Source organism: Pundamilia nyererei, unplaced genomic scaffold, assembly GCF_000239375.1.
Source record: "Pundamilia nyererei isolate P.nyererei 1_Seehausen unplaced genomic scaffold, PunNye1.0 scaffold00090, whole genome shotgun sequence".
Lineage (NCBI taxonomy): Eukaryota > Metazoa > Chordata > Actinopteri > Cichliformes > Cichlidae > Pundamilia > Pundamilia nyererei.
In genome coordinates this window covers 71,504-82,721 of record NW_005187491.1, presented here as the reverse complement: position 1 = coordinate 82,721, position 11,218 = coordinate 71,504, and the positions used below count along the sequence as shown (strand labels likewise).

General features: G+C 37.7%; 1 protein-coding gene across 3 annotated transcripts in view; it reads right to left on the bottom strand.

Annotated features, from left to right (window-relative positions):
• bcan (brevican) overlaps positions 1-10,942 on the bottom strand; it is a 27,181-nt gene extending 16,239 nt beyond the window's left edge. For all 3 annotated transcript variants that reach the window (XM_005739167.2, XM_005739168.2, XM_005739169.2), the window contains exons 1-2: positions 10,715-10,942; positions 1,886-1,968 (exon numbers count right to left, since the gene is read on the bottom strand). In XM_005739167.2, the coding sequence (XP_005739224.1) occupies positions 1,886-1,968; positions 10,715-10,719 (88 nt within the window). In that variant the 5' untranslated portion in view covers positions 10,720-10,942. The remainder of the gene's footprint in view (positions 1-1,885; positions 1,969-10,714) is intronic.
• Positions 10,943-11,218: the final 276 nt, after the last annotated feature.

The following is an 11,218-nucleotide window of genomic DNA, read 5'->3' as shown; positions in this document are numbered from 1 at the left end:
TGAAAAAGGCTTATAGTGATTTGTATGTGAAGCTGGAGACTAAGGAAGGAGAAAGAGACTTGCAGCATTTGGCTAGATAGAAAGACTGAACTTGAAAGGATGTGCCGGAGGTTAGGATGATTAAAGATATAGGTGGTAACATACTAACAAGTGAAGAGAGTGTATTGAGAGTGTTGAAGGAGTCGTTTGAGGAACTGAGGAATGAAAATGAGAGAGAGAATAAGACAGATGGAAAAAACGGTTCCTACAAAGCAAGTGAGGGCAGCTTTGGAGAGGTTGGAACTAGGAATGTGATTTGTCCAGAGGATATGCCTGTGGTGGTGTGGAGATGTCTTGGAGGGAGGGTAGTGGACTTTTAAACCAGATTTCTGAACACAAATTTGGAGAGTGAGAGGATGCCTGAGGAGTGGAGAAGTGAACTGATACCGATTTTCAAGGACAGGGGTGATGTACAGCGCTGTAATAACTACAGATGGGATAAAGTTGATGAGCCATATCATGAAGATATGTGACAGAGGTGTTAAAGCTAGGTTAAGGAGAGAGGTGACGATCAGTGAGCGGTAATATGGCTCCATGCATTACAGATGTGATGTTTGCTTTGACAGGAGCTGCGCTGTTTCTTTGCGTATCTAGTGAAAGCATATGATTGGGTGCCAAGAGGGGAACTGTGGTATTGTGTGAGGAAGTTAGAAGTGACAGAAAGGTATTTGAGGTTGGTGCAGGACATGTATGAGGACGGTGAGACAGTGCTGAGGTGTGTGATAGGAGTGACAGATGAATTTCAGGTTAGCACGAGATTACATCAGAAATTGTCTCCAAGCCCTTTCTTCTTTGCGATGGTGATAGACAGGCTGACAGATGTGGGCAGGCAGGAGTCTCCGTGGACTGTGATGTTTGCGGACAATGATGTGATTCAGTCACTGGTAAGTTCAAAATCAAACTCTGGTGGGTAAAATATGAAACATGGCCGAGGTTTTAAATAACAGTGTCGGTGTCTCTGGGACCGAAAAGCTCAGATTTTAGACTGGTCAGAATGCTCTGTTTCAGACAGTTTCTTCTACTCTTATCTGTATAAAAAAAAGGATACTAATGTTCATCTCAGACACACAGCTCTGGCTGTGAACACGACAGTATCACCCACCTGCTGTTATGTTTGCAAGAATCACCAAAGCAGAGGAAAGTTGACTTAAAGAGAGGGAGACATTACATTTAATTCATGTTTGTCAGACAGTGGATGAACCGAGGGTGTGCACCAAAACCCAGAAGGAAATGTGAATCACATAAAATTGCTCTAGAAGAGCCCAAGAATAAGAAAGAAATGAAACTAGAAATGAGCATAAAAGGTCAATTTTAATTAGCTACTTCTTGGGTTATTATACATACTATTCATTGATGACAATTGTGTAAATATTTGTGTTTTAGTAATATTATATAAATTAGGGACACACAAACATGGCTCAGCCACTTCTCTTAAACGTAGACACAATGATGTTTTAACAAAATCTAATGTTAGCTAAATACAGTTACAGCTTTCATCCTGATGATGGTACTAGATGAAAAGTTAAGGGATTGCCTGTTGATATACAAAATGAGCCATTTGATTACTTTTTCTTAAATTTTCTTATTCTTTTGCTGACACAACGAAAGAGCTACATTTACATAGCGGTATCAATTAACCTTGATTTTTAGCTGGAACACTCAGATACCTTTGAGCATGGCTTCCACAGGGTGCATGTCAGCAAAAACAATAGATGACATCAAATGATTTAAGAGGACCCTACTGCCCTAAAATGTTAGAGGTCAGGTGTGATTTAATGAAGCTGTGGATGTCAGTAGTGGATGGCAGTGGTGAAAGTGACGGAGATAGGGAGGGAGAGGTGCATACCAGGCTCATGGAGGGAAGTAGAGGGCGACAGCAGGACAAAGAAACAGATGGCGCACAGCAGCGCACGCAGAGGCACATCCAGCCTGTGGGTAAAAGACAAGAAAGGAGACAGAGGGACATAATGTGTGAACCTGAATATGACGAGGAGTTCTCCAGTTTGAACAACATGTCTTTTAGGCATACTACTTCCTAATACCCTATCTTCACTTTCAGTTATAGTACCCAGTGCATTAAATTTAAATCCCTTTTCATCAAACAAACAAAGAAAAAATTCTAATTAATTAAAAAAAATAAATGATGAGTTGAAGTGCAAAAGAAGCAAAGGTTCTGTCACAGGAAGGATTATTGTCATTATTTTTCTTAATAAAAACAAATAAAACATTTTTTGTGTTACAATATTGTGAATTAATCTAATGCTTTACATGTTATCATTTGTTTCTCAATTTTTGTCCAAAACCTGCTAAAATACATCACTGAGCCTTCCCAACAACAACAGTTAAAACGGATAACTCTTCTCTCTGGATGATGTAACATTCAGAGCTACTTAGGTGCTTGCATGTCTTTGGTAACTTCAATTTCACAAGCCGATGAAAAGCCTTTTTTTTTAAACATTGACACTTTTTCAGTTTTCTTTCTTGTTTCTATTTTGTTTGTTGTTAGGTTTTTATTTGTTACTAAAAATGACAACTGCAGTTACCCGTTTTTGAAAGGGTCAAACACTTTTGATGTCAGCCGCTGAAATGCAGCTTTTAAAGAACTACAAAACAGTGTGAACTTGACTTCTTGTGCCAATGATGCAGCCTCACTAAAAAACTTGAAGGCAACTTTTTAGAGTGCACTACTTTTATCCTTTAAGCATTCTTGGTTCGTGACATTGTAGACAGCTGCAGCTGCTGTTCCACAACACCTGACAGCAAGTATCTGCAAATATGAGTGTCTCACTAAGGAGAGAATAAAAAAGACACGCACTGATTTGAGAGATTCATCAAACTCAAAGCAGACAGGTAGTGACACCTGCTTTCATATCATGTTTAAACTGTCTAATAAAGCCAGTGAGCGGATAACATGAGCATCTTTGCAGGAAACAATGAGAGAATGATGAGTGTAGCCATCAAAAGTAATGCTGATACAACCACAAAAGATACAATTTAGAACACTGCAGATAGGAAACACAAACGACTTTTTATAATATTATTAAAATAACACCTTCAAGAATAAACTAAAAGCCACGAGAGGCTAAGACTGGGCCTGCATACTTCAGTGATGCATTCTCCAAGAATAATGATTCACTGAGATAGAACAGCTTCAGCTGTTTCACCTTACTGACTTTTAGTTGATGATTTCCAGCTTTTTTCATTACTTTAGCTAGCCAGATTCATTGTGTTTATAACTAATAGTTTTATTTGTTTACTCTAAGAAAATGATTTTCAGCTGTCAGCCATGCATTTAATGAATTGCTTCAACCATTATTTACAATTTCTGACTACATTTACTATTGACTATGTGGGAAAAAGAATCATGCTATTTGTGGATAAAATCAGAAAATACAGAAAAACAGAACAAATTTATTTATTATTTAGCTCATGATATTCATGGGAAACTACACCCAGGTGTTCAGAGAAAAGAAAAACCTTGAGTCATGATGAATAATATTAAAACAAGTTGTGCAGATTAAACTTTTATATAAATTAATTATGAACAAGTTTGTTCGTGACCGGCTGTCACAATCAAATACTTTCATCAGCACTGTTGTTTGTGTTACTAATTTTTAGTTATATTGGGTAAATATTTTGAACTTGTATGTGTGGGTGTGTGTGTGTACAATTATCATTCTTATTCTTAGATTGAGCTTGATGTGAGTTTAGTCTTCAAATTACAATTACAATGGCAACCTTCTCACAACCCTTTCGAGGCCTGTTTGAGAGTTAAAACTTGGTTTTAGGGTTAAAGTTCGGATCAATTTTTAACAGACTTTTCTTCAAGTCACGGTTAGACTGTTAGTTGTGATAGTTAAGGTTATTTTAAGGGGCTATGCAATGTATTATGTGAATGAATGTTCCCATAAAGCTAGCTTTTCAAACATACCCGGGTGTTTTCGCTTTTGTGTGTGAGTCTGAGTGTGTGTGAGTCTGAGTGTGTGTAGGAGACAGAGAGAAGGACTGCCTGTGTGTCCTTGGAGCTTTGTGGCTGCTGTGAGTCAGACTTCAGGAGCTGTGGAGTGTGAGCTGAATTCTGATTTCTAGAAAACTCCCCGGAGGGTCAGACTGAAACCCAACCTCCAGCTTAACTAGATTTACCATTATTAGCACCCGTGTTACCCTGAGCATATTGTCTTTTGGTGTCCTGTTTTCCTTTGTTGTATTTTTTGGTAGTCCTAAGGGTATGTTACACCATTTTATGTTATCTCCTTTCTGCTTTTTCTTCACAATGGCAACTAACAAACAAAGTGTGAAAGGCTTTTATCCAAGAGGAAAAGGCCTTTATATTACGAAAAGTTGCAGACAGGCTGCCGAGCTATAATATTACATTCTTTCCTCAAGAACTCTTCATGCAAGTTAAGACCAAAACTCAGTCAGTTATTGATTATACTTTAATTTCTACTGTAACAGCTTGTGGCCTTAGGACTTGAAGTAGTCTTATAATCCATTTTTTAGTAAAGAAAAAACTTCATGAGTTTGTAATTTATTTCTAAAGCTACGTTGAGAAGAAAAAGCAACAATTAAATTCAAAACCTCTTCTATTTCTTTTTTCTTTTCTTTTTTTAGTTAAAATTATCAACAGATGGCAGATTATTGGCCAGATGATTCAACCACAACCAAGCAAAAACCGAGCAGGTCACTCCTTCCCACAGGGGACAAAACCTGACAACACTTCGCTGGCAGGTCTGCATTAACGAGAGGTTCAACAGGAGGAAATAAATGAGGCTGAATGAGAGTAAATGGTTCATTCAGACTCTTAGATCTTTTATGCAAGCTCTTTTTACAAGTTGCCTGTGGAGAGGAGAAGAAGCTGGACTGTCTGTCTGCCTTAGCTGAAGATGAATGTGCAACTCTGGAATCAGACAGTTGTGTCAGTGAACGTTTCCTTTTGACTGAAAGGAGTATTAAACACGTGATGACGAGAGAAACTGAAGTTTGTTTTATAGTCTCAGCAGAGACAGACTTCTAATCAAAACAGGATTAATAAATAATCGCTCAAAGGCTCTTATAATGGATAAATATGAAGGCTTTGAAGGCTTTGAAGGGAGAAATGCCACATGGGATAAAGCTGGCCGTTCAAATCAATTTAACCGAACAGAGATTTAGACTGACAGGTACCGATATCCACTAAACTTAAATGGGAACGGGCTAAAGAAAAGAAAAGTGAAATTCACTAAAAATTTGTCTTATGAGAAAGAGTGCCCTTGAGAAACATTTACATGTTACATAAAGATTACCAAAGTATAGCTCAGCACATAAAAAGGTGTGGGTAACAAAATAAATAAATGTAATTTAGACAATTCAAACAAGTTTGATTTTACATGAGTATTTTTATTTTATGCAACTTAATATTTTACCACAGAGTTTACACAGTCCCTTCCCCTGCTTTTGTTTAGCGTACATCATCACTATAAAAGAGGGTCTCCAACAGCTGCTCCTCAAGAAATCCCATCTGTCGCTGGCATCAGCATTGAAGCCTGGGCTGGCTTCAGTGTCGATGCCAATTACGAAGCACGATACTCAGTTCTGTCTATTCTATTGCACCAACTATTGCACTTTTTACAAAAAATAAATATGTGGACTGATTGTCTGCTTGATTACCAGCTATAATCTTAAAACGTTTAAACATAGTTGCACAAATGAAATGCTGATGTCTGACACTTTTTTGTCAATTAGCTTATTTGACTGGCTGACTTCAATATCTCCTGGCCAAATAGATAGAACTCAATTCTGTCAATGGGAATTTTGCATATGTAATATTACTAAGTGTTACTGTTAAAGAGTTCCCACATTTGATGAGCAAAGTAACCAAAAGCAGAACACTTTGCATGACCCCCTAAGGCTGTCAAAAGCAAATGCATTTCCAATTTCACCCACAATCTTACTGGTTGCTGTTTTTTTTTTTTTTAATATAACTGGGATGTCAACATCTCATCTACAAAACTAGGATTTATTAAATGAGCACAACACCAGCTAGCTTGACTTGCTGATAAAATCTGAGACGCGAGAGATTTAGATGTCTCACATAGAGTATCAATGAATAAAAAGCAGCATACAAATATGAAAATATTGTAAAAACAAAAGAAGAAGAAGAAAAAGAAGTTCTTACACATAAGTATTCACACAAAGAGATATTTTATTAAGATCATTTCAAATTCTAACATTAATAACTTCTATAATAGTTGAACAAGCTTGAATAAATAAGACAGTAATTGCATCTTCCATGCTCATTTTATTCATCTTCAGGTCACACTGATGTGAAACTTTCTGCAAACTATCAGCTATCTGTCTCCCTCACTTGATAATTCAGCTCCTCTGTGGGCATAGCCTCCCACCATGACCACATTTCCACAGGGCATGAAGTTTATAGAGACACACAGAGTGAAGGAAAAATAACAAGAGAGAGAGCTCTTTTTTGCCAGGCAATGGATGCATTCTGGTCAACAACAGAAGTGCAAAGTCAGGCATCACAAGTGACTGAATAGTCAGTGACTTCACCTTAAGGGAAATGCAGTGAAGGCCAAGAGAGAGGATGTTTGACCGCTAAGTATGCCAGGAAAGGTCATTTGAGGCTGGAAGGGAGGAAGGAGGTAGAGGGGGTGAACTACATTCTTAAGGACTGCACCAGCTTTGTGAGAGTTTGGCCCATTTGTCACTTTACCCAGGATGTGATGAGAGGGCTGATGCTCCAGCAGAAAGCTAAGTGCAGCACACATGCTGACATTTCTGTAAACGGGTTGACTGCATTACTGCATCTTTAGAGCATCAACCACAGTTAAGTGTTTGCAAAAAAGAAGACATTGGAGTTCTGTCATTGTGAATTTCAAGGAAAATCTACCTTTAGAATTACACTAAGCTTGACACACTAAAGGTTTATGACAGCAGTGCTAAGTTTACAGTTTTTAGAATTATTTCACACTTTTTCACTTTTTGTAGTTTTTTTGAGTGTTAGGTCTTAGAATACTGCCTCAGATATTTGTAAATTATGTGATGCTGTTAAGTTCATCAGTGCTCCAGCCTGATAAGATTATGGATACGAGGGGTAAAAATTAGCTTCCAAAAGGTGTCTTAGTCTCACCCTTACAGATCGTTTTCACTTTGGAGAAAGAGTTTGTATTTCCCGAAAAGAACTGGAGGAGTTGGCTGAGGAGAGAGCGGTCTGGGCTTCTGTGCTTGGACTGCTGCCCCGGTGACCCAGATCTTTACTGGCAGTACAAAGGGGATGGATGGATTTAGCTTTCCTTAGCTCTTTTATTTACAGTAAGGAACATGCAAATCTACTTATGTTAGTTAGCATCAAAGCTGTAAGCAGAATTTACACAATGGTGAAGATCAAACAATTAAACAATTTTTTCTCTTACTGAATCATATTAAAGCTGTGGTATGTGTGCTTTAGTGACCAGTAGAAGAAGCTACACTTCTGAAAGACACTAGGACCTTGAGTTGTAATACAATCAAAACCAACTTAGAGGTTGTTATTTCATGTATATATATAATGTCTATTTTACTACTGTAAAATCTATATTTTACTACTGTATTTTTACAGCAAAAACATCCTATTGTAATAGCATTTACAATAAAGTCGCTTTAAATTTTTTTCATTGTACTGTAATTTCATTTGCAAGAATTGTATTAAAAATAAAAACATATTAAAAACGTGTTAACATTTTTTTACAGTATCTTACTGCTATCTAGCCTGCAGTAAGTTACTGCTGAACTTATGATAACCTGTTCACAGTTTGTGTACAGTTTAAAGTTACTGTCACTTTTTAAAAAAGCATTTTCATATATATATATATTTATGCTAACCGACATCAGATTTTAAAGTCATATTAGGCAAAATTAATTATGAAAAAAGAAGAAGTTTAAACAGAATTTATAAGTACTTTTATTAAAGGATTCGAAAATAATAAATGCAAAGGAACTCAGTAGCACCGAAAGCCTTTTACCACACAGTCTAAAACTGCCTCTTTTTGCTGCTGTCATTCAGATTTAAGAATGGATTCAAAAACTACTTGCCAGCCCATCATTGGTCAGACCTGACCTCCACTGTACCCCTCCATTTTCTCTAAGAAAGGACCCCCACAGTAAACTCCTGTCGCCCCTCGGCAGATCCTCACTACCCCATCCCACCAGTCCCACATCACACCACCTAGAATGGATCAGCCTGCCCATCTCCAGGGGCAACCTGAACACCCCCCACCTCCCACCCCGAATTGACACAATCTGACAGGAAGCAAGGAGCAGCCAGGGAGGGCTGGAAGCAAGGGAAACCTCAAAGAGAATAGGGGAGGCAGAAAAGAAGAAAGAGGCTCCATACAGCATGACTGAGTGCTGAGAGAGATGTTAAGTTCACAGGAATGATTTGGAACAGCTCACCAGGCAGCCTCAGGCAGCAGTCATGTCTTGTTAGCTGTTAGCCGCTGACTCTGTGCGCTGGAGGGCAAAACTTTTAAAGCAGTGACAAAAGCCATAAGCTACAAGTCTCTGGGTGTTAGCTACAGCAGCCGTTAGACTTGTGTGAGTTTGTGTGTGTGAGTGTGTTGTAGTCTGTGTGCCACAAGCCGATTAGGCAGATCTGCTGTGAGTTTTAAGGGCTTATGCCTCAGACAAAGTGAGAAAAAACAACAGCACTGGTTTCATTATATACTTTTTGGAAGAGATAGAAATTTGCTGCTGCTTTAGAGAAGCAACACCTTTTGAAGTTATGGGAAAGGGCAGTGAACACAATGACCTGCTTGCTTATGGCCCCCACAGAGAGCCAGCTGTATCATCTGTTGCTGAGAGCCCACAACTAATTGATTGAGTTAAAATTTACCCTATTGGAAAACTCCACTCGCCACATGCTTAAATAGAAATTAACAGCAACATTTACATTACATTTACCATATCCACTCAAAAAAATGAAAGGAAGTGATCAGATATGCACCAAGATGTAATGCCTTTTACGATTCTAGAATTAAAAGTAAAGCTGATCAATTCAAACAGATTAGCCAAGTCAAACCTTGGTCCTTACATGAAAGTGGTTATGTAAAAATGGAAGGGTTGTTACATTCTCTAAAATCTATTATGTGCTGGGTTTGTACAGATGCAGTAATTCCATTTGTATAGCAGCCATTTCCTTGAGGCAATGTGTGAACATTACATTTAAAGGTCAAAAGAATAAGTTTCTTAGTGACTCCCATATGTCCAGAGCAATCTGCATATCAAATTAAAGTTGATGAGTTTCTGCAATGTTCAGAGATCAAATTGTTGGTCTTGATTTCTCTGCAACAGGTTTTCAAGAACAGTGCGTAATATGGTCTGTGATCGTGTAAGTATGTGAATCAGTATTTAATGGATTTTAACAGAAGCGCTATAAATTGTCTTTCCAGAACTCTGTTGATCTACTGAAACCTCTAAATTTAAACCACTGGATCAGGCTTCACATATAGAAGATGAATAGACAAAAGTAAAAAAGTTCACAGATTATGATACACTTTAGATGTTCCGAATTTGGAATGAGAAATAGATTCTGTATAAAGGATTGTTGGTTACACAGAATTCAAATGAAGGACTGTTTCTTTTTATTTAGAGTTATCGAAAAGGTTTGACTTTGGAAAATGAACTTAGTAGTTTGTTAATATGTAAACTGGGCCCTAAAATAAACAGTAGATCTGCATGAGTTCTGGTGCTTTTCTTTTCCCGACTGCAAACGTTCACCTAACTGCTCAAGTTTAAATCAAAGTTTTTTCCATGTGGAACAGTAATAATAATACCCTATTTGAATTCCTATATATGAGACTGACAAGAAAAGACTTTCAGTGATGAATTTTGTATAATTTCTGATGCAGCACTGAAAATTGATGCATACACTTGCACATTGTGTTGAATATATGTGACTTTTTACAGCTAAATGAGGAGAAAACACATCTCAAACCTGAACTAATTAACTTTAAAACTGTTTCTCCAAAGAGAAAATAACAAAAAAGGAAATACATCAATAAATAAATAGATTTTTAAAACTTTATTTGTATTAAGGTATTGATTGCATGTTAATGGAACAGTTATTTCCACTGGCTTATACTTTTTTTTTTGTTGCCATAATTGATTTATTTACTTACTTACTTACAGGTTACATATATTTATATCTACCAGGTGCAACATAAGGATAACAAATTTGGCTAAATATATAAGACACAAAACCCTGAAAACAAGTAATTCTGCAAGATGAGCATTTCCCCTTTGATGCCTGATGCACAATGTGCTGATTCTTTTCCTTCTATTTCTAGCCTATTTTTAAATTGTGCTATCACTACTTTTTTCTTTACGACATCCGATTATTACATCTAGCTCTGCACATGCTATCACTAAACATCTCTGGGGTAACGTTGTGATGCTGAGGTTGTTAAGTGATGCTGTTAGCGCACTACTTTGTATTACCAAGCTGTATCACTCATTGTTCGGCCTTTCAAGTGTAACGATCCCAAAAATTCGTTCCATAGAAATGCAAACGGTGTTTCGAAATAAAATGCATGCGTAGCGAGGTCAGAGGCTTAAACAAATATCAAACACGGCACAAAAAGAAGTCGAAAACCTAAAAGCGCGTTTTACACTAATGAAATTCGCAAAACAGATATAAAGGACTTACTTCATGTTTAGACTTCTCGGCTTGGCTTTGCTGAAGTTAATCGGCGTCTCTTCTCGAAGAAGCCTCGGCACAGGTGCAGGTGTTTGTATCTATTTCCCGACCGAAATTCCTCCAGGAGTCTCTCACTGCTGAAGCGACTGCAGATGAGAAGTAGATATTTTCACTCCCGTCCTCCCGTTCACCAAAATGAGAGGAGGTGGACAGAGGAGAAACTGGGATGTGAGCACTTTTAAAAGCCCAAGAACCCCCTCACTCCCTCCTCCTCCTCCTTCTGCTAAAGAATGAACAAATGAGGATACTTATCATCAGTATCATAAGCGGGTCGTCCCCATAGCCCATAATTTGATACTGGAAAACTAGTTCATGCATTCATTACATCTAGACTATTGTCATTCAGTGTTATCTTTTCCCCCCTAAAAGTTTCCTAAAAAGCCTCCAATTAATCCAAAACGCTGCAGGGAGAGTGTGACCAGGTGCAAGAAAGAGAGATCCTATTTCTTAAAT